At 39.9% G+C, this 25,179-nt stretch overlaps 1 protein-coding gene across 1 annotated transcript; it reads right to left on the bottom strand.

Moving 5' to 3' along the window:
• Positions 1-16,189: 16,189 nt before the first annotated feature.
• Positions 16,190-18,324, bottom strand: LOC124121691. The gene is made up of 2 exons (XM_048389891.1): positions 18,123-18,324; positions 16,190-17,108 (listed from the first exon to the last, which is right to left on the bottom strand). The coding sequence occupies exons 1-2, from the start codon at positions 18,128-18,130 to the stop codon at positions 16,646-16,648; spliced, it is 471 nt and encodes a 156-aa protein (XP_048245848.1). The 5' UTR covers positions 18,131-18,324; the 3' UTR covers positions 16,190-16,645.
• Between the last annotated feature and the right edge of the window lie 6,855 nt (positions 18,325-25,179).

The raw sequence follows: 25,179 nt of genomic DNA, 5'->3' as shown, positions 1-25,179 counted from the left end.
ATTTATATGTCTATGAATGACTAAAACTATTAACTATGAATCCACACGGTTTTCATATCGTATGCGACAATTGTGCTACCAAAATCTGTCTATACAAATTGGGTTCACTTTATCTAATGCCTTACTTAGGGTTTACATCTCTTTGGTTTCTTCTACACTAGTATATGTCACATAGTACCAACACTATATCTTGGTTCAATAATCCACTTGTGCTTATAAAGAAATAAATACATATCGTTGTACTCTGTGTAATATACACGTGGTAGAACTATTAAGAAAGATTGATACATTAATTGAAATAGTATTTACATAACATTTTCGATAAAGCAGCCCCGGCTTAAGAGCACATATATGAAAGACGACCGAAGCCATTCAAGCAAACCTGTGTCCTGGTACAGGAGAAGGTAAATATCTTTTCTTTTGTAAATTGAACATTTCACTTCCTTTGGACTGGAAACCCGACACCTTCAATCAGACATTGTAGGTTCAAACCGAACCTGTAGTTACTTACCTGTAGTTTCTTCAATCACCAGTTACTAAATATCTGACGCTTGTTCTGATGATCACTTCACCTATGTAACGTGGGTACGATATCTTAACCATATAATGCCGAGTTTATTTGAGATACAGGGACAATGTTATAAACCATTTTTCATATTCTTCTTTCTAACCTGCAAATTCAGTTGATAATGATGAGATTTTAGCCGATTTTCTTATATAATTATGAAAAGGATTCTGTCGCTTCTATCTTCACATGCTCCCCCAGTCTTCGCGGATGTTTCGGGAGTAGATGCGAGGTGACTGAACTGCTTCCCATGCACATCGACATCAATCAAACAGTAGAACGTTCCACTAGACAACTAGTTCAAAGGAAGTTCTTTGTTATGTACTCATATCTTAGTAAGGTATCATTTATATCTATTCTGGCGGAAGTCAATGTTACACTACGTATTGATCACTGCATGATTATCGTATGCACTATTGACAACTAAACTAAACAAGTTCAAGTGTTTTGGTGCTCACTTTTATGATATCATTTCCTCAATATCACAATTCAACGCTCATATTCCCCCTTCATTTCTTCTTCAAATTTTCAAATGAATGCAGCACGTTAAATTGCATACATCCCGCTACTGACATATGTAATTCATATTAAATCTTTTCTGTATCAGCACAGCAACATATTTTTTCCTACGTACTGTGATCAACCTGAGTATGACACCACATAGACAACCAACCTTCTCGCAAAGCCCTGACACAATGTGTACATTCCGGTATGAACAGTTCCTCCAGCGACATGAATTTGTAGCCTTTTTCGGATTTTCGGATCAAGGATTTTTATCGTGATCGATCGGTTTAAACAAGCTTCTCCTTTAATGTATCATATACCAGTGTCAGATTCCTGCACATGCCGATTTATACATATCGTATTCCTTGTTAATATTGCTCTGGGCCGAAAATATTATGTGCAAATCCCTCAAGACATTACGTCGGATGATATCTGAATGTGTATACTATTAGTTGGCTATTTTAGTATTTATTCAGTTATTGTCTGTAACATAGACTGAAGACAGAAGCATTTGTAATCGTAACCTCGAAGGAAATGTGATGGGATGTATTTAATGGTTCTTGTATACTGTGTATTGCTGATAAGGAAAATGAGAACGACAGGCTCATCTACACCTGAGCTGATGAAGGAGACGAATGAACAAGTGAACTAAATACACCAAGTAGTGAAATGGTAGCTATAAAAGGAATCAGCTCATTTTGGTTGAATCTAGGGGTCAATATTTCTGGATGAATTAAGGTATTAAACCAGGTTTATGACAAATATTATCGAAGTAAACACAACCTTTAATAATCCCAATCACCATTTCCACTCCTTAGCCTAAATATAATAATCGTTTGTGGCACGCAGAGCCTTATTTAATCAATACCAATTTCAGTGAGTGGTTCAGTTTAACCCTGCTTACATTCCAGCAATCACGGCGAGAAACACATGACTTCACACATTGTCCCCATGATGGGAATTTTAACTGGATCTTCGTTGTGTTTAGCCAACGCGTCAACCACTTGGATAACACACCATCACAATATCAAATTACAATCTGATTTCACTGAACATAAGGTAACATAAACAGGTTTATTATTTGCTGCACCTGAACAAGACAGATGGCCAAGAAAGGACAAATATCGATATGACTTGTTGAATACTCTACAAGAAGACAGACATGAGACTCTTATGGATCACAATTTCTCTATTATTTGTAACAACTTTCAGGACTACTTCTTGTCCCTTCACCTGCATCATCACCGGCCTATTTTACCCATACCCATCAGCCTGATATGAAATCCTAAAATCCGAACTCCGCGATCTGCGATCCGAAAATCGGTTGCAAGTTGACTGTAGCATATGCCTGTGACTGACAATGTACCACACCACATCTCATCAACAAGTAGGGGAATCCCCTTATGCTACTCCGATATATAAGGCCCGTCAGCTTAGTTGAAACTATCAGATTGTGTAAGCTGGCTGTGGGATACACATGTGTAAAGTAGAGGTATAATTACAGACAGCATGGGTAATATTGTTTCATGCTGGCCAATATCCCGATATCAGGTGGGTCAAGATGTTATGTATACAGCCATAGGCATATTTCACGTGCTTTCCCTATTCGAACATAAGCGTGTCAATGTTTATAATGCGTGTGTACATGTTTAAGTGAATTTGTCATTGCATTGTCTTGTTTAGTTTATGTAAGATTCTCCTTATTGTTTTATTGCTATGATGGTGTAGCTATCAATCGTGTTTGAAATTCTGTTTATTCCATTCCAGAGACTGTCCACCTCAGAGAACTCGATAAAGTTACATGAGAGAGTTACATGTACGTTAAATTACATTGTTTGTTGTTTTGTCTGCTTGTTTGTTTTGTTTGTTTGTTGTTTTAACGTCGCACTCAGCAATATTCCTGCTATATGACGGCGATCTGTAAATAATCGAGTCTGGACCAGACAATCCAGTGTTCAACATCATGAGTATCGATCTACGCAATTGGGATACGATGACATGTAACAAACATGTTAGCGAACCTTACCACCCGATCCTGTTAGTCGCCTCTTACAACAAGCATAGTCGCCTTTTAGTTTGATGTTTTAGTTTTATTGAATTTAAACAATCTCCTTGTCTTTTTATATTTCAGAAAGTTTAGTTCTATGTGTACCAAATGATTTCTGTTTACGTTACTTTATGTATGTACCATATTTTTTGTTTAGTGAAGCTAATTTGGAATAATGAATGTGAACTGAATGTTGTAACATCATCTATCAAACAAAATGAACATAAGTAAATAGGTAGTTTATTGTGAGTTTAATGTTGTAGGGCCAACACACTGGAACCATGCATATGCTGTAAATGACGAGATGTTGGATACTCCTGTATCTGGAAGAGATCTCAGCCTTGTTGCAAGTCACATCGGGGACGGGTTCGAGTCTGTGGGCTTCGAACTTGGACTTACTCTCGTGGTTATCGAACAAGTGACTTTTGCACATCCATGTTCACTGTACATGCAAGTTGTACACATGCTTACAAAGTGGAAGGAGAAGAACGGGAGAACTGCAACCAGCCTGGTCCTTGTCAGAGCACTGTGGAGTTGCAATGACAGGTGTACCATTGAGTGGGAGGACATTCTCAACATCCTTCAGGGACCGTCCACTGTGTCTGTGTAATCAAGTCGGAGAGCTGTTTTCACATGACGCTGTCTTGCTTTACGCTGTGAATACACGAGTGGGTATATAAGTAATGCTTCACTGAGTTTCCCCGACCACATTTATGTTCTCTCAAATACGAGATGTGCACCGAACATAATTTGGGATCCTGACTGATCTGATTGATTTTCTGTTTCCTCAAGTTGCACACTGAACACTCTTCATTTGAACATTAATATCTTTTCCGCGTGTAATACATTGTGATTCTATTTGTATGTGTTGATAATAAATGCTTTTAATAAATTGTTGTGATGCCTTTTGTGACTACTTGTCTTTCTGTCCCTTGTGGTATTTGAGGAAGAACTAGCGAGGGATGAATACATGCGCCCTAAACGTCATCCGTAATCCGAAAATCCGGAGACATAAATGCGTCTCACAATATGATTTGACTCTACAATGTCCGGTCATGATTGAACAGTCAAAGTATTTGTGTTATGTTGTTCCAAGTGAGCTGTTTATCTGTTGTCTCTTATTTTGAACAATTTCACAAGGGTTTGCCGGTCGTAGAAACTTGCTGATTGATTAGGGACGACAATTAGTGTTTTACTTTCTGTAGTAGCTGTATTCTATTTGTAAGAATATTTCCTGGTTGGAAGTTTGCATATACTGGTGATGGGCGGTAGTGGTTCTCAGGTATGAAATCACATGGAGATGATCCCAGAAGTTCGCGAAAAGGTATCCAGTCCCACTGGTGGCACCCGTCACAGACAAAGAAATGGTTATCCTAACCAGTCCTCTACACTTTTACCATAAAACATTTAGACAACTATCAAAGGATAATATGTGAAAGCTTTTGCATGCTGACTGCAAAGGGATAGCGGAAAAAGATTGGCGTAATGACGAAACATGTGTAAATACAGTTGTGACTGCACTCATATCTATGCACCATTGCAACAGATTTGTAGTGGTGAAAAATCTAGTTGTTTCGAAAAACCGATTTTATGTATTCAATAATATACCCTTTTAGATTCTACAAATAGCTTGATAAAGAATTCGAATGAAATACTACTAATGCTGTACTTTTCGATAAAAAAATCTCCGCTTCAGAGTATTGGACAGGCGTAGTCGATCGCCAAGTCATTCAAGAGACGACAACAACGTTTAATTGTCTCGTGACTTAGCTAGTCCGAAAATCCGACATAGTCAATCAGAGATTCTCCGTTCCAACTAGATTTATTCACATGTCACAATTCCATTAAAAAATATCAATGCATTTCAAAATAGTTATTCAATTGTCAGTTATTTAAGATCCGACACATGCTCTGCAATAACCAAAGCGCACTTCACCAACTGTAACGTTAGTATCTTATCTAAAACATAATATATTGAGTCTATTTGGTATAATGTGACATTGTTGTACACTATAGCCATTTTTCTATATTCCTCTTTGTAACCAGTTCATTCAATCCAACAGGATGAGAGTATAGCAGATATTCCTTTATCATCACACATGTCACTTTAATCACAACTTGATGTGTAGGGAGTTGATGTGAGATGATTCAACTGCTGTCTGTTCACATCGAGGTCAATCAAACAGCAGAATGTTCCGCCTTCACAATCAGTTCAAGTGAAGCTCTTCGCTATGTTGTTATATCCCATTGAGCTCTCAATGCGAACTGACTTACTCACCTATATATGTTCATCTTATATTATGTACTATTGAAAAGGACAACCTTCAAGTGTGTTGGTGCTCACTTACATGACTAGACAGCTTACTTTGGTGAACAACATGATTGTATCATTTCCACAGTATGCAAATCCACACCACCACTATTGTTCCCTCTTCTGTAGCTCTACATGTTTTCAAGCCCATTCAACTCGTAATTTTGTCCCATTAAGTATTTCCTGGATATAATACAATGTGGTCCTTTTCAAATTTCATTTTTGCGAAGGAAACATTCTGCAGAAAAATCTTCATGAAATATTTGAAGTTGTTGTTGGTCATTTGTCCGTTCACACACACACACACACACACACACACACACACACACACACACACACACACACACACACACACACACACACACACACACACACACACACACACACACACACACACACACACACACACACACACACACACACACACACACACACACACACACACACACACACAGCCTAAAGACGTTTCCGCCAACTAGTTGACATTGTGAACTGAATGTACAACAAGTCGGATTTTCGGATTTATGATGTATAGCATGCGTTTTGCTTCAATAAACGCCCGTCGATAGAAACTCGGCGGTTTTGGTTTTCTGCAACAGAAATTATTGTCGACAAGTTTAGGGAAATCCCCTTCACAAAGCCTACATATAAAGAGCAAGCGTTTGAACGGACATCAGATCAGTAAAGCAGAGGGTAAAACGTATGTACAGAGCCGACAATGGGGAATTATGTTTCATGCTGGTCTGGATTTGGGTATCGGGTAGGTGAACTTTAATTATTAGAAACTAACGAGCTCATTGTTTGCATGTCAATGTGCGCGTTTGTGGTTGCATGGTCTTATACAGTCTGTCTTTATTTCTGTGTGTGTGTGTGTACGTGCGTGCGCGCGTGCGTGTGTGCGTGTGCGTGTGCGTGTGCGTGTGTGCGTGCGTGTGTGTGTGTGTGTGTATGACATCACGAAAAGTATATATGACATAAGCTTGCAACATTTAATTTTATACATGACATGTGATGGTATAAACATCTCCCATCCAGAGACTTCACCAGCCACACCACCAGATGATCCGTTCATATAATCCATTGGTCACATTGACAGGTTCGTTTTTTTAATGTCATTGAATATGTCCTTTTCATCTTGATCAATTTGATTATGTTAAATATACAATATGAACGTCGCATAATATCTTAAGCACACATATGCTATACTGTAGACGTGGAGAGAATATGTATTCTCCTCTGCATATATTAAGATGTACTACGTCTCGCAACATACTTTCCGTATCTGTTCTGATTTGTAAAGTGTTTGATAAAATATAACTTTGAAAAGTCAAAAACAAAATTACACAAAACTCAAGACTCATCTTTAATTTTCATTCACATTTTTTAAATCATAAAACGTGATGTTAATTTGTTTTGTAGGCCCTGTAAATGAGGAAAGACTGAGAATCCCTGTTTCTCAGAAAGGTGTCAGCCTGGTGGCAAATCATATTGGGATCGGGTTTGAATCTATTGGAATCGAACTTGGACTCAATCTTGTGGTGATCGAACAAGGCAAAGTTTCACACACAAATTCACTTTATATGCAGACCTTACACATGCTCACCAAGTGGAAGGAGAGGAATGGCAGATCTGCCACTGGCCTTGTGCTCGTCAGAGCGTTGTGGAGATGCAGAGGTAGATGTACGCTCGAAATGGATGCCATACTAAACATTCTCCAATCACCATCGACTTAGTGTGTCATTCGTAGTGCACACCTGACCTAACAACAACACTGTCGACTCACTGCTCTAGTATATGTTAAGAATAACGTACATGTATGATATTTTCTTATGTTTCACGAATAAATGTTGCTTTTTAAAACTACAGGTTTTTTTGTTCATTTATACATTGCACATATGGATGTTTGTGTCTATGTTAGTTTACGTGGTGTTACTGACAGTCTGATAGTAGTTCCAAGCGTCCCAGCTTATGCTACTGATGATGATCATGTGATTATACTACATTACATCTGCCCTGTGTATATTCTGGTGATGAATAAGGCACCAGTATCCTATAGTTGCTGCAAGAGCTGACTGGAGCGAATCAGGTGGTCAGAGTTGGTCACTCAGCTGTGTGGGTGTCATCCGAACCCAACGGCGTCGTATGCTTTCAGATAAACCTTCATGTTGTTTGTAAGGGAGTTTCCTTCATCTCCATTACATTTAATACCACTTAGTTTTCATATATACCTCAGGGGCCAGCCTGTACTAAATGCCTGATGAGTAGTATAACATGAGGTCCGTATCCTACCTAGAACTAACTGCTTGTCTCAACCACAGTGTTATGAACTGATTTTGACAAATAAACGAAACGTCATATGCCATGTCGGATTGTCGGATTGTCTTGTTCACATCTTGCATGAACTATCTGCCATACAGCTGCCCGAAGTGTGTTTCGTTTCGTTTAATTTTATTGCGTAGTGCCCACAGCCACCCCTTATTTCAGACAAACCAGAATAGTCCCTAGTTCGATAGATTAGTATCTGCAGTGAGAGTATGCCAGTTGCTTAACAAAATTGGGTCATATTTTCGAATGAAATTGAAACGCTCATTCACTCCGGAAACGACAGGAGCACATCTGACAATCTAACACTAATATCATCATTATTACTGGAGAAAGTGAGGAAAGTGCAGGAATCCTGCATACGTGTCAGTGTGCCCGTCCACTTTATCGGTTTCCCATGATAGGAGACAATTAATTGATACACCATAATTTATATTGATTGATATACTGCTCAACATCAACATATCGTGTGTTATCCCACACGATTTTAAACTTTTCGAGTAAAATAAAACTTCATCACACCTATATTCACACCTATATACACAAGACACAAATCATATATATGAGTTTTATCAGTAACAATATGGCGTCTCTCATCTCAATACTATGATCACTTGTGATTAAAACGTACCTCCTTTTTCTATAACCTGATCTCCATTCATCACACGGCTATCAAACAAGCTTTTACGGCATCTGAAGTAGACAGCTTACTCCACGAGGTGTTGACATTGAGAAGATTTGATAAGCAGCCTATAACCACTGAGTATGAATGAAAACATATCCCCCTGTTGTGACAACTATGTAACTGAATGACATGGCGATTCATAGCCGAAAATCCGGAAATCCGAAGTCCTTGATATGGAGAAATGACTGTAATTTGTTGGTTACATACGTCTGAGATTTACAATGTGCCGGTAAATTGTACAAGGGAGTCCCCTCCCATCAGTCATGCATGTATAAACTTGGCCGGCTACGTTGTGTCAACTTATATATATATTAACAATATCACACGCTGCAGATTCGTAGATGGGAAAAAATTAACTTCCAGCAGAGATCATACACCCGTATATGTTCTTTGCTTCTCGATACATAGGAAATCAACAGGTTGGTCTGTAGTTATTTTCCAAAAAGATAATACGGTTGCAGATATCTTCACGATGTTTGTGTTGAACATAGTAACATTCTTCTATACAAATTTCAAATCTAAGCCGGAAGCAATCACAACCCAAACCCAGTTAACCAAACGGAACCATACACAAGAGTGAGTGAGGTAGTTGGTTTTAACGCCGTCTTGAATAGTATTCCGTGTCAGCTTGATGTGGGAGGAAAGTCTGAAGTGATGCAGGTCTTAGACGTTCACCACTTTGATGAAACCACCGAGCAAGGGTTTTGTGCTGACAACAAAATCGGGGCGAACCGACATCCAAACACACTGTCATAGGTTTCTGGCGTGCCCAAGGAACACAACTCTGCATAGCGAATTGAAGCGCTTGCGGCGACTGGGCCAACCATGCCGCCGTAAACAACTGTAATGATTGCGTGATTTTTTACATTTGAACTGAAGTATATTTAGAGTGAATTCATTACATTTTTTGTGTTTACTATTTCAAAAGTTTGCTATATTTAACCCAACCAACATTTTGACCAGAAATATTGATATTTGCTGCAAAAGCATGCTTTAGAATGACATTTGTTGTGTTATATATATAGGACGTTTTTATTGGTACTACTAGTGGGTATATATCAAGTTTTGCCTGACAGACACAAATTCTCTCCTCCCATAGCTTAGACTCCCTTCCTCTACACATAACATTATATTGCGGGGAGCTATTGATGCTCTGCAGCAATCTCTACTTGTCAACACTGCTGTAATGTTATTTCCTCATAATGGTTGGTCATAGTATGTGACAACAAACTTAAAATGCACGATAAGAGGTATGACCCCATATAGGTCTATTATAATCTCTCACACCACTACACACCACTTTGACAAACTCCGCCTTTAAATCAGTTTTCTAAAAAACGAAAAACCGAAATTCCTAAATCTTTGGTTGAAGCAATCGCGAGAGAGAGTGAGAAGTTGTGTCCCTTCTTGTGTAGGGGCTTCCCGCAGTGCTCGCACATAGCTTAGAGTTCTGGATTCAGTCAGTTGAACACACAGAGTGGTGTACGTCATATATAGGGGCAGCATGGGGAATATTGTCTCGTGCTTCTCAGGACGTCAGTATCAGGTACGTCTTGATAACTCCCTTTTAGATATGTTCATACATAGATACGTACACTAATTGTAGTAATGTGTGTATATATACACATCATTTAACACTAAACGTGTGGCATTCTGTATGCTAAATAGTGGATATAAGGTAACGAAAATACTGTTCAAAGTCTTTATATACTCACTACTGTTCTGGCAGACATTGTCTCTGTTTATCATTCCATATTCAGTGGTGGTACGTTACCAAGTGTTGCAGTGTGGAAGTTTGATCCCACCTGACGAATGATACTGTATTTGAGTTCAACGCCTTTCGGGAAATACTAGTACTCCAGCATATCATCTTGACACACAAATGATAGTGTGTGTTTTACGTTCTAGAGAATGCACCAGTCAAGCAACGAGCTGATCGAGTATTACATCCAGATCATAAGCAGAGGTTCGTTAACTATAACTGCCCATATTAAATTGATAATTTTGTGCGACATTCTTTATCATGATTTGAAGATTTCATTTCAGAAATTTGGTAATATATGCCATGTGTTCAGCATAACTATCAACATATTTTAATCGTTATTATGATGACATATATGTATATGGGAGGATATGTGCAACTTCTTTTTCTGTCAATTTGTATTGCTTATTTGGAAAATCGATGAGCATTGGAGGTAACTAAAGGTTAATTCGATACCACATGACAATCACACAAAACAGAAAGAAACCTGTTTATGTGAGCCTTTGTAGTAGAATTGGTGCTACATCAAGTAATACAGATTTCTGTGTAGGTTCAACACGCTGTGTAAACGAGAGACTGACGACTCCTGTAACTCCACGAGATCTCGGACATCAGTGATTATCAGTAATCGATCATATAGTTTTCCCTGCTATTTTGCCTTTTACGCCCAATGGAATGTGTTTCGGTAGATAATCAAGACTGGTTATTTTCTGGCGCTTTATATTTATTAAGTTTAGAATGCTACGGATGAGAGCTTACATGGGAAATGTCTCCCGGAAATAATGAAAGTTGATAGTGATGCTTTTAATAAAGTCAGAAACGTAAAATGGAGTCGGCTTTCAACAGAGATTTCTTGTGATTATGCAAAGGGTTTTGGCGCCCTTATCCATACAAACGTCTGAGGGAAATTCAAATACCTCCACCTCACAGTGATAATGATAAATTACTCAGAAATTCACAAACTTTCTAAATTAAATTGAATAAAAAACAGATTATTCAAGTCAGTAATCAGAACATATTCGTAATTCGTAGTTCGATCACAGTGCTATACAACCTTCATATCGTACATCGTTTCAAATATTCAAACCATTCCTCTGTTTATATCACTAGAAATAGAATAAGTAAACGTAAACGTTTTCTCTCCCTTTCTCACAACCTGAACAATAGGTTACAGGTACAATGGTTGTGGTGATCAAAAGATCAAAGTTTCATGTACATGAGATGAAGAACAAATTTCCTTCATGGTATGATTTAAAACAGGAAAATACTATTTCAATTCTGGAAAATGAGTTCAACACAAAACAGAACATTTAAAGCCGTTTCAACATCAGTGCACTTCATTTCCATATACCTTTCGTCATTATTACGTACATTTGCCACATTCAGACACAAAGTTCATTTTAGCCCAGTACGAACAGCTACAGGTGATGCCTCTATTGACAATACGCCTGTGAGCATTTTACCCACAGTATCCAGGTCTCGTCAGGATAACTTCTGTACTTTTCAAATGCTAACGTAATATCTGAAAACAGAGTTGCCTCCCTTTGACCAGCTACCGTAAACGTGGTATGCATTATTCAACCTTTTCTATCCCTGACATTGTCTACAATTGACTTTGTTGAGTGGATATAAGACAGGATAATGTTTGTAACGGCGGTGGCAGTATGGCTTGCAATAACATTTAATTGAAATGAAATCTTGATAATTTGAGATCGGCAAGGGACAATCACCATGTTTCGTCAATGTCGGGTGTGAGTGGGGCTGAATCTAATTTCCTTTCTAATTAAATCTCCAGAGTGTGTGAGTGAGTTGGGTTCAACGCCGCTTTTAACAGTATTGCAGTTATATCATGGCGTGACAGCTTAATGTGAGAGGAAAGCCCGAAGTGATGCTGGTCTCAGACGGTCTCCTGATCGAGTACTGGATCAAGCAGATCATAAGGAGAATTGTGTTAAATCCCCACATTAAATTGAGAATTTTGTGAGAATTGTTTTTATTATAATTTGATAATTTCATTTCAGGAATTTTGTAATATACTAGTATCACATGTGTTAAGTGTAGCTATTAACATATTTTACTCATTATTATGATGACATAAATGAATATGGGAGGACATAGGCCAATTTCGATTCTTTAATTTTGTAATGCTTATTAAGAATATCGATGAGTATTTGATATATTGTAAAACAGAAAGAAACTTGTTTATGCGAGCCTTTGTGGTAGAATTGGTGCTACATCACGTAATACAGATTTGTGTGTAGGTTCAACACGCCGTGTGAACGAGAGACTGAAGTCTCATGTAACTCCACGAGATCTCGGACTTGTTGCCAGACATATCGGGATAGGCTTTGAGTATGTCGGGATTGAACTTGGGCTCAGCGTTGTGGCTATCCAACAGGGCACATGCACACCCGTGTTCAATGTATATGCAGATCTTGATTATGCTTACTAAATGGAAGCAGTGGAATGGCAGCTCGGCCAACTATCTTGATCCAGTCAAATCACTATGGACATGTAAAGAGTGATGCGCGATCGAATGGGAGGACATTCTCAACATCCTGCAGTGACGGCCCTCCTTGTCAGTGTAATTGCACCTCGGTCGGAGAAATATTACAAGAAATGAAACTTTGTTTTTATCATTTCGAACATGACTATCGTCATACCCTTTTTACCTTGTTCAGAGATATTATAATCTCACCTCTACTTTACAGCGATCAGTAAACGGGGGGCATATCATCAGTCATCATGTTTGGGAAATAAATATATTGATCAAATCACAGTTTCTTTGTGTTTTCTGCATTTGCAAGTTTACCCCAAGAACACGTGGAGTAAAATTGTACCAATGGCGGCTCCTACCGGTTGGGCAGGACATGCGTACACTTTCACAAGACGTGGTGTCATCAGTGATTTTCAGTAATCCATTCTCATAGTTTTCCCTGCTCTTTTGCCTTTTACGCCCAATGGAATGTGTTTCGGTGGATATCCAAGACTGGTTATTCTCTGGCGTTAACATTTTATATTTATTGAATTTAGAATGCTACGGATTCGATTTACATGCGAAATATCTCCCGGAAATACTGACAGTTGATAGTGATGCTTTTAATAAAGTCAGAATCGTAAAATGGAGTCTGCTTACAACAGAGATTTCTTGTGATTATGCAAAGGGTTTTGTCGCTCTTATCCATGCAAACATCTCTGACGAATTCAAATACCTCCACCTCACAGTGATAGCAATGATTAACTACTCAGAAATTCACATACTTTCTAAATTAAATTGAATAAAAAACAGATTATACAAGTCAGTAATCAGAACATATTCGTAATTCGTAGTTCGATCACAGTGCTATACAACCTTCATATCGTACATCGTTTCAAATATTCAAACCGTACCTCTGTTTATATCACTAGAAATAGAATAAGTAAGCGTAAACGTTTTCTCTCCCTTTTATCACAACCTGAACAATAGGTAACCGGTACTTTGGTTGTGGTGATCAAAAGATCAAAGTTTCATGTACATGAGATGAAGAGTGAGTGAGTGAATATGGTTTTACGCCGCTTTTAGCAATATTCCAGCAATATCACGGCGGGGGACACCAGAAATGGGCTTCACACATTGTACCCATGTCGGGAATCGAAACCGGGTCTTCGGCGAGACGAGCGAACGCTTTAACCACTATGCTACCCGACCGCCCCCATGAGATGAAGAACAAATTTCCTTCATGGTATGATTTAAAACAGGAAAATACTATTTCGAAATGAGTTCAACACAGAACACAACATTGAAGCCGTTTCAACATCAGTGCACTTCATTTCCATATACCTTTCGTCATTATTATGTACATTTGCCACATTCAGAAAACAAAGTCATTTTAGCCCAGTACGAACAGCTACAGGTGATGCCTCTATTGACAATACGCCTGTAAGCATTTTACCCACAGTATCCAAGTCTCGTAAGGATAACTTCTGTACTTTTCAAATGCTAACATAATATCTGAAAACAGAGTTGCCTCCCTTTCACACGCCACCGTAAACGTGGTATGCATTATTCAACCTTTTCTGTCCCTGGCAGTGTCTACAACTGACTTTGTTGACTTGATACAAGACAGGATAATGTTTGTAACGGCGGTGGCAGTACGGCTTGCGATTACATGTAATTGATATGAAATCTTGACGAATTGTTTTACAACAAAATGTCATTGTGCTATTGGCCTCACGGCCACACATACGAAATAAATCTGTCTGATACTCTATCCATAAGACAAGTGAGGCGGTCTAGCCCACTTTATTTCAGAGCAAGGTATTTACAAATGCAATGGTGTATGATGACAATTCTAGCAGGCTTGATCATCAAACATGTATTGTGCTTGCAAAACATGATGCTTATTTATGCCATGTAACCTGGATAACTTCCTTCAATTGTTAGTTTGTTTTGGTTTGGTTTTGCGTATTTTCTTTATTTGCTTATAATAAACAAAGACACTTATTTGTCTTTTTCACAGGGAAAGTGTTTATTTAGATCAGGATAGTGAATATAGTTTGTGATTGGTTCTGATTATGATACACGCTGCACTGGTATGGCTCAGTCTGTGTGACTTCACTGCGTTTGGATAAGCACCTTTTTCTACCTTATACATATTCAGATATATACCCATAAAGGAACAATCGGACCCAATTGCCTCGAACTCCTGGGGACCAAAGAAATAGTTCGACTTCTCCGAAATATTTGAATTCGACCTTGATCTTGATTAGTTCTACTTTTTTAACTTTGGGGACTATAAATTGAACTCAAAACACCCATGTCGAGCATTTAGGTAACAATGATAGAAAACGGTTCAAACTATATTGCCAAATCAGTAAATCAGCACAAAATACAAATGAATGAACAACAACTTTTATTGTAAAACATAATTGTAGGTCTACAGTCACAAAGGGGTTATACAATGGGTCAACTATGGGCAATACATTACAGGCCATTTAACTAATGCAGCACTAACAAGAGGTATATGATAATAAAAGTATATTAATTACACCATGAATGTTATTAGAATAGTGCTTCTAACATCATTCGCTCCTTAGATACGTTTTTAGATACAATGTTTGTAATAAAAACGATATCTTACTGGGATTCGTTCAGTGATCTATCACATAATATGTCACATAAGAATATGTCAGATATCATGGAAGAATGTAATACCGGTTGGTTTTCCCCATGACTATATAGTCTATATGTGTTTAAGGGACACAGCTCAAAGAATTCTATTTGATCTTAGCATTTTCATGTGTGCCAAGACATCATGGAAATTAATAGGATAAATTGCTTTGAAATAAAACAATCATTATATTCCTGAATATGAGGTCACCGTGAACGTACTTTAAAGCCTATATTGCATGTACAACAGGTTACATGGCTTCGTATTGGGTGTGAGACTTCACAAGTCTGACACTGGAAAAGGGGCAGAAACAAATCAAAGTGACAATACCGACTATGATAGAAAGACACCCACGTGTTCCTGCAAGTACATATTTTACACAGCGACATGTAGCTGCAAACATTCATTGTGTACGTCAATCTGAACTCACTCCCACTAATTTCAACAAAACACTTTGCTTTAAGAAAGTTCGGAACACACTGAAATCTGCATATGTCCAGTTATAAACATTTGTAAGAAACTGTTTTGTAATCTTCTAAACATTAAAGTTAGACATGTTCCTAGAATTTGTAACGTACAATGGTTTTTTTATGTTATCGAGATGCATACAGAAACGTCAAAACTACATCGACACAAATCACTCCCACTACTTTCAACATAACACGGGGGTACGGGTGTCCCAGTCGTCTAAGGCGCCGCGATTCGCCGTGCAGAGTTGCGTCACTTTGGCACGCCAGAGACCTATGATTGTGGGTTCGAATCCAGGTTCGCCCAGTTTATGTTTCTAGGTTTGTCAGCACCATACCCGTGCTCTTGGGTTTCACCGAAGTGGTAAACGCCTGAGACCTCCATCACTTCGGGCTTTCCTCCCACATTAAGCTGAAACGCCGTGATATTACTGGAATACTGTTAAAAACAGCGTTAAATCCAACTCACACACTCACTCAATTCAACTTAAAACAATGCCTCAGGAAAGTTCGGTACACACTGAAATGTGCATATGTCCAGTTAGGAACATTTGAAAGGATCTATTATGTAATCATCTAAGCAACATAAAGGATTGTTTCGTCATGAAGTTAGCTTAGTCCTAGCATTTGTAGAGTAAAATATTTGGTTTTTTTATGGAATTGATATGCTTACAGAAACATCAATGCTACATCGACACAAATGACAAATAACTCGTTTTTTTCTGCAAACCAAATTCGGACTACTGACTCCTAAAGGAGGATGTAAAACTGTACATGTATACTGTAACACTGGACACCATAATAACAATGATAACTCCTTTCTAGACCACTTTTAGAGCTGCTGCAGCTCTATCTTTTCCCCAGACTCAGTGTAGTGAATGATGACATTCTCAGAATTACTAGTGGTATCTGAACTAGGCACTGTGTCACCAACTACTGGAGCATGGACATAGGTGGGAACATGACTTGAGTTTCCATATATGGCTTCTGATCTTTGATTGGGTGAACGTATCTCCATGCGTGCAGGATCTGTATGGAGGTTGTTAAGATTTCCGTCTATATGATATGGTTGGGATGACTGCAAGGCGACGTATCTCTCTTCCATAACACTTTGTCTGTCTGTGGAAACTGCTTGTCCCAGTTGACTCGGAACATAAACCCCTGGCAATTCTACTGATGTGTGGTTCACGGGGCACGTTGATGTTAGTGGTGTGGATGTAAGCCAACCGCCATTGTTATAGCTTCCGTGTGGAATTGACGATGATTTCATAAGAAACTGGCCATCGGTTGTCACCCTGAAACAATATCACATGCACTTGACACAACATGTCAGAGAATATAGGAAAATAGTGATGCTATTGTGACATATAATACAAAATCAAGATGTAAAAGCCTCCAGCGCTTGCGAATTCGTATCTAATGAAAAATACTCCAAACTAAATGGAAGCCCCATATACTCATGAACGTAAACCACTGAATCATTCAATATTATACACAGTGGAGCCTAATTAAGTTCAAATATTGGTTAACATAATTTCAGTGTTTTTGCAAAGTCCCCATTGACATAGGTAGCCCATGGAAAATAAGGTTTCACTTGGAACAAATAGCAATAAAGTTCATTTCACCACTATACATTTCTACAAGGTCCCCAAAACAACATACTTAAAGTCCCAAGCAATCCCAGTTTGGGAAATATGTCTAATTTACATAATCCAATATGGCAACCAACTGTCAATAGTATTTTCCATATTTCAGATGAGGTTCAATGTTTTGATAAAAAACAGCATGCGTTGTTTTGGAAAATAGTCATATTATGTTTCTAAAAAGATATTCACAGCTATTGATCGTTTTCGACTATTGACAAATCTACAAAACATCAAGATGGCCGGCAATTTCAAGATGGCCGACACATTTCCTAAATATGAGGGTAGGCTGTGGAAGCTTTTATCTCTGAAACAGTGTGCTGGGACTTATATGCATAAAACTTGTCACACTAACTGACTGGCCCAAATATCCAAGATGACCTCCAAGACATGGACAGACATGGAATATCAATACACTGTTGTTCTCTCATCACATATTTGATTGATTGATTTGGGACTTTTAGTACGTTGTTTGGGGGGCCTTGTAGAAATGCACTGTCCGTATTCTTTTTTAGCTGAAATAGATATTTGATAAATGTCTGATGGTACTGTCCTCTTCGGGGTCTCATATGGTTTCGTGAGGTTTCAAAACTGTTCTGCAAAACAGCGTATACAATATATGTGTTTGGGCTGTCAACTCAAGCATCATTTCCATATTGCTCTTACCTATCCATAATTGTACTATGGTTGCTTGTCAGGTCATGTATATTTGTTGCCTCAGTTATAATCCTTGCAATATCATCGTGATGTTGTCCCTCTGCTTTTTGTAAAGCAGTTTCTTCTTTATCGTCTTTCTCATCCACATTTGCCTTGTTCTGTAATAACACCTCCACAACCTCCCTATGTCCCCGGTAGGCTGCAAGATGTAGAGGTGTGCGGCCATCATCACGTTTATCATCCACATTTGCCTTGTTCTGCAATAACACCTCCACAACCTCCCTCTGTCCCTGCCAGGCTGCACCATGTAGAGGTGTGCGGCCATCATCAAGTTTCTCATCCACATTTGCCTTGTTCTGTAATAACACATCCACAACCTCCCTATGTCCCCGGTAGGCTGCAAGATGTAGAGGTGTGCTGCCATTATCACGTTTATCATGCACATTTGCCTTGTTCTGCAATAACACCTCCATAACCTCCCTCTGTCCCTGCCAGGCTGCATCATGTAGAGGTGTGCGGCCATTATCACGTTTATCATCCACATTTGCCTTGTTCTGCAATAACACCTCCACAACCTCCCGATGTCCCTTCCTGGCTGCATCATGTAGAGGTGTGCTGCCATTATCACGTTTATCATGCACATTTGCCTTGTTCTGCAATAACACCTCCACAACCTCCCTCTGTCCCTGCCAGGCTGCATCATGTAGAGGTGTGCGGCCATTATCACGTTTATCATCCACATTTGCCTTGTTCTGCAATAACACCTCCACAACCTCCCGATGTCCCTTCCTGGCTGCATCATGTAGAGGTGTGCGGCCATTATCACGTTTATCATGCACATTTGCCTTGGTCTGCAATAACACCTCCACAACCTCCCGATGTCCCTTCCTGGCTGCATCATGTAGAGGTGTGCTGCCATTATCACGTTTATCATGCACATTTGCCTTGTTCTGCAATAACACCTCCACAACCTCCCGATGTCCCTTCCTGGCTGCATCATGTAGAGGTGTGCTGCCATTATCACGTTTATCATGCACATTTGCCTTGTTCTGCAATAACACCTCCACAACCTCCATCTGTCCCTGCCAGGTTGCACGATGTAGAGGTGTGTTGCCATCATTACGTTTATCATCCACATTTGCCTTGTTCTGCAATAACACCTCCACAACCTCCCGATGTCCCTGGTAGGCTGCATCATGTAGAGGTGTGCTGCCATTATCACGTTTATCATGCACATTTGCCTTGTTCTGCAATAACACCCCCACAACCTCCCGATGTCCCTGGTAGGCTGCATCATGTAGAGGTGTGCTGCCATTATCACGTTTATCATGCACATTTGCCTTGTTCTGCAATAACACCTCCACAACCTCCCTCTGTCCCTGCCAGGCTGCATCATGTAGAGGTGTGCTGCCATCATCACGTTTATCATCCACATTTGCCTTGTTCTGCAATAACACCTCCATAACCTCCCGATGTCCCCGGTAGGTTGCATCATGTAGAGGTGTGCTGCCATTATCACGTTTATCATCCACATTTGCCTTGTTCTGCAATAACACCTCCACAACCTCCCTCTGTCCCTGCCAGGCTGCACCATGTAGAGGTGTGCGGCCATCATCACGTTTCTCATCCACATTTGCCTTGTTCTGCAATAACACCTCCACAACCTCCCTCTGTCCCCGGTAGGCTGCAAGATGTAGAGGTGTGCTGCCATCATCATGTTTATCATCCACATTTGCCTTGTTCTGTAATAACACCTCCACAACCTCCCTATGTCCCTGGTAGGCTGCAAGATGTAGAGGTGTGCTGCCATCATCACGTTTCTCATCCACATTTGCCTTGTTCTGTAATAACACCTCCACAACCTCCCTCTGTCCCTGCCAGGCTGCATCATGTAGAGGTGTGCTGCCATCATCACGTTTGTCATCCATATTTGCCTTGTTCTGTAATAACACCTCCACAACCTCCCTCTGTCCCTGCCAGGCTGCATCATGTAGAGGTGTGCGGCCATCATCACGTTTGTCATCCACATTTGCCTTGTTCTGTAATAACACCTCCACAACCTCCCGATGTCCCTGCCAGGCTGCATCATGTAGAGGTGTGCTGCCTTCCTCATCTTTCTCATCCACATTTGCCTTGTTCTGTAATATCACCCTCACAACCTCCCTATGACCCTGGTAGGCTGCATCATGTAGAGGTGTGCTGCCATCATTACGTTTCTCATCCACATTTGCCTTGTTCTGTAATAACACCTCCACAACCTCCCTCTGTCCCTGCCAGGCTGCATCATGTAGAGGTGTGCGGCCATCATCACGTTTCTCATCCACATTTGCCTTGTTCTGCAATAACACCTCCACAACCTCCCTCTGTCCCTGCCAGGCTGCACCATGTAGAGGTGTGCGGCCATCATCAAGTTTCTCATCCACATTTGCCTTGTTCTGTAATAACACATCCACAACCTCCCTATGTCCCCGGTAGGCTGCAAGATGTAGAGGTGTGCGGCCATCATCATGTTTATCATCCACATTTGCCTTGTTCTGTAATAACACCTCCACAACCTCCCTATGTCCCTGGTAGGCTGCAAGATGTAGAGGTGTGCTGCCATCATCACGTTTCTCATCCACATTTGCCTTGTTCTGTAATAACACCTCCACAACCTCCCTCTGTCCCTGCCAGGCTGCATCATGTAGAGGTGTGCGGCCATCATCACGTTTGTCATCCATATTTGCCTTGTTCTGTAATAACACCTCCACAACCTCCCTCTGCCCCTGCCAGGCTGCATCATGTAGAGGTGTGCTGCCATCATCACGTTTGTCATCCACATTTGCCTTGTTCTGTAATAACACCTCCACAACCTCCCGATGTCCCTGCCAGGCTGCATCATGTAGAGGTGTGCTGCCTTCCTCATCTTTCTCATCCACATTTGCCTTGTTCTGTAATATCACCCTCACAACTTCCCTATGACCCTGGTAGGCTGCATCATGTAGAGGTGTGCTGCCATCATTACGTTTCTCATCCACATTTGCCTTGTTCTGTAATAACACCTCCACAACCTCCCTATGTCCCTGCCAGCCTGCATCATGTAGAGGTGTGCTGCCATCATCACGTTTCTCATCCACATTTGCCTTGTTCTGTAATAACACCTCCACAACCTCCCTATGTCCTTGCCAGGCTGCATCATGTAGAGGTGTGCTGCCAGCATTATCTGTCACATGACTTATTCCCTTGTTCTGTAATAACATTTTAACAACTTCTGCATTCCCATATATACATGCCAAATGAAGTCCAGTTTCACCCTTCTTGTTTGGATTACCAATTGCCACTGATTCCTGTAACAGGTAGCTTACAATGCTAACATTTCCAACTGCACATGAGTAATGTAAAGGTGTTGATCCTTCAGGACCTATGATATTGATGCTACGTTTTCCCTTCTTTATAACTATATCCATGATATCTTTGCCCTTTTGACACATGGCTGCATAATGTACATATGTATTCTTTCTTGAACTGTTCTTGTTCTTGCTCGTCTTCATCAAATGTAACAGTCTGGAAGCCACTGTAGACAACCCACCCATACAGGCAATGTCCAGAAGTGAACATTCACCAAACTTTACTCTCAGATCATCTACAACTGCCAACTGCAGTTTGATGATAAGAGGTCTTGGGAGTTTGGGTACCGGCATAGACAACGTATCCAACTTCAAGTTATTTTTGGAACAAATGTACTCGAAGTTGGCCAAACTACTCCCAAAGCAACTTCCAAACAAAGCTTTCTCTGTGTTCTTTACCTTAAACTGAACACTGTTCAATGCTTTCTTCAGCAAATTCGAGTTGTCTGTGATGCTCGCCCAAAACAGAAAGGAATATCCATATATAATGTCATTTTTTGACAATACTTTCAACAGTTCAGATCTGTCCTTGTTCAGATTTTGCAAGAGATTCTCCCAAACCATATTAACAAATGCCTCTACCTGGAATAGGGAATGCATGCACACAAAGGCAAACTTTCTGCCATGTACAGCTGCAACAAAACGCTTCGCTACAATATGCAGATCATCATGTTTCAATTCGATTTTAAAAGGCACATCTAGTTGTTCCTCTTCGGTTGGATCACCGCTAGATGTCACATAATGAAATATGAACTCGAGATCCATCCTTTCAACCAACTGTCTCACATCACTGAGCAGTATTTCTCTTAGCTTTATTGCTACTTCATGATTTCTTATTCTATATGAGCCTCCTTCGTGATGGAGACAGCATCCCGCCAATTGGGATAAAATAGGTTTCATCATATTTTCAGTGTATTCTTTTTCATTGATGTCAAAAACCTTGAGTGCCCAAATAATATATTTTTTGTAAGTTTCTCTTTCCACGCGAGTCCCTGTGTCAGACCCTGCCCATAGCATCCTCTCCTCCAGGTTATTCTCCGCCAAAGCAACCACTAACAAACACGCCATCTTCTGCTTATGCAACAGGTGTTGATCCAAACATGGATAGTCCTCTGTATCTGTGAAAACAAATAACGTTTATAAGAAAGTAGTGTACAACATTGCACATGTAGATCTAAAATATAATACCTTGCGTAACGCCTTACAATTACGTAACATAGTAATGATCTCCAGAATGCATACTTTCTTCAATGGCGATAGCACAGTCGGTTCCTTCATGTGTTTCATGTCCATCCTCTTCATGAATAGTTGGACCTCCTTGTTCTGTTGTCATTGTACAGCTATTTTCCAGTACATCTCTTGTCTCCAGTGTTACAGTTTGAATTTCGTTTGTGACATTACCCTGTCCATCAACTGCCATCATGTGATTTCCTCCACCCTGTACATCTCCCTTGTCCTTGGCATACTGTAGTATCCTCTGAAGTACATACAGCCTGTATTTCTCAACGTGACAGTTCCTCATGATGCCTGGAGACTTCTCCGACAAAATTGCATCAGCAGCCTGAGAATATGAAAGTTAGAAATGAAAAGGTATCTTTCATACGTGGTTATTGAGACACATGTTGCCTTTCATATCAAAAACATAGCTACAAACCAACCTACCATCAGAACGAATAAACCACAGCTGTGTCCATCAGACTGTTCTATCACTGGGTACTGTTTCTTCATCCATGACTTGCTCCCTTCCTTAGACGTAGATTTCAAGTGGTTTACAAAGAGCCTGAGGAATACATGTATATTACTCGATGGCGATAAAGTCTTCAACTCATTTGGACTGGTGTTAAAGTAAAGGTAGAGCAGAAGGTTAATACAGCAGTGCCTAAAATATCCGGTCCTGACATTTCTGATGTTCTCTCCTGCTTTGTCCATCATTAGGTTTAATGTTAGCAAATACAGATGTTATGGTTTAAATGAATGAGTGACATAACTGTATTTATGGCATTTAAATCATTCCCACAGTGCACCCATTTGGGGAACTGAGTAACCCTGTTAACAAGTTGTTCTATATCTTCTACCCAAAAGTAAAAGCTACAAATGTGAGTGTAGTTTTTAAATGGGTCTTATTTACATTCATGTTTGTTTTTGACAAATCAACATTTCAAATTGGATGGCTTGGTTTTAAAGGATTTGCGTAATGACCAAATAGAAATACATTCTTGATATTGAAATATAATCATGTTTATCTATTATGTGCAGCCACACGCCCTGGCTTTTTTTATCTACTTCTGTCCACCTACCTCCAGTGTTGTACAACTGTGTCCTCCACATCTAAGGCGGGTTTAGAATTGACCACGCCCACTGTACCATCCTTGACATTAGCCACCAGTAGCACCCAATGTTGATTACGCGGCATGTTCACTGGCATTAAGATCCACGTATAGTTTGTCAAATTTTCCTGAAAGTTCACAACAAATGCCTTTTCGGTGTATGATCAATATATCCAAAAATATGTGCTTCACATAAGATGGATATGGTGTAGTAACAGAGATATAAGTGAATTGATATCATGAACTTGGTACTGAGAACTTCTAAAGACCCCTCTCTGACAACCAGATTTTCACTTCGTACAATGATATGTAGCAAGATGAATATGTTCATGTGCAATATCTGCTTTTGTAACTGCATATTGAAAACGAATAGCATTATGATCAATGGGGTTACTCGCTTTGACTCAATCGAAACACATTGCAGTACATAAATCAATCATGTGCACAATTGCAAGTGGCAATTACTATCACACTGAATACGCAATCATGGCATAGACCAATCATATGTTATCACAAGAAATATACAATTACTACAAAGTATCTTTCGAGTCTTGCCCATGTTCTTGGTAGGGTGGACATGCAAAGGTACACTCGGAATGACAGAATCATAGGAAATATATAAATCTCACGTCACTCACATCTTTCCCCCTTATCCTGTCTGCGTACTGTCCTGCCTCCCACAGAAGGATTGTCTCTGTAGGCAGCACCAGGCAGTGGAAGCTGACACGGGAACACCACTCTCTCTCCAGGAGATGCAGGTATGTGTCCATGATCTGGACAGGTAAGAGTTCATTTATTAGAATATTTATTATACTGTTTAATGCCCCAATGCTTTCGCTTCAAAGGGAACGCTTGTAATTTCAAATCAAAGCAGGATCCGCTGCACATCACATATCCATCATGAAGAGAATATCTCGGCTGTTAGCAATGACTGACAATTGAACTGATGATGTACTAGATTTTGTGCACAATGCCCATTGCAGGTGAGTAGTGTTATCATTGCATAATCGAGATGCATGGCAATGAGTTGATAATTAGCACTATTATATTAATTGATGGTTAACTAATACTGGTGTAAAAAGAAGAAACTGTCAAACGTTGCTGTATTAATCTTAAGACGGGGGCTCATGGTCCAAGGCGCCGCATTTCGCTTTGCAGATTCGCCATGGGAATCAACAAAGTGGTAAACGTCTAAGATATGCTTCACTTTGGAATTTCTTCATAATTTAATCCAACTCACCATGACACTACTGTTCAAAGAGGCGTTTAACCAAACTCACGCTCTACCTTGCCTACATCAAGGCACTATCAATGAGTATTACGTGACTGAACCACTCACCACCCTCACGCCCT

This window comes from Haliotis rufescens, unplaced genomic scaffold (assembly GCF_023055435.1).
Source record: "Haliotis rufescens isolate VD_foot unplaced genomic scaffold, xgHalRufe1.0.p SCAF_8, whole genome shotgun sequence".
Classification (NCBI taxonomy): Eukaryota; Metazoa; Mollusca; class Gastropoda; order Lepetellida; family Haliotidae; genus Haliotis; species Haliotis rufescens.
This window is presented reverse-complemented; position numbering and strand designations above follow the sequence as displayed.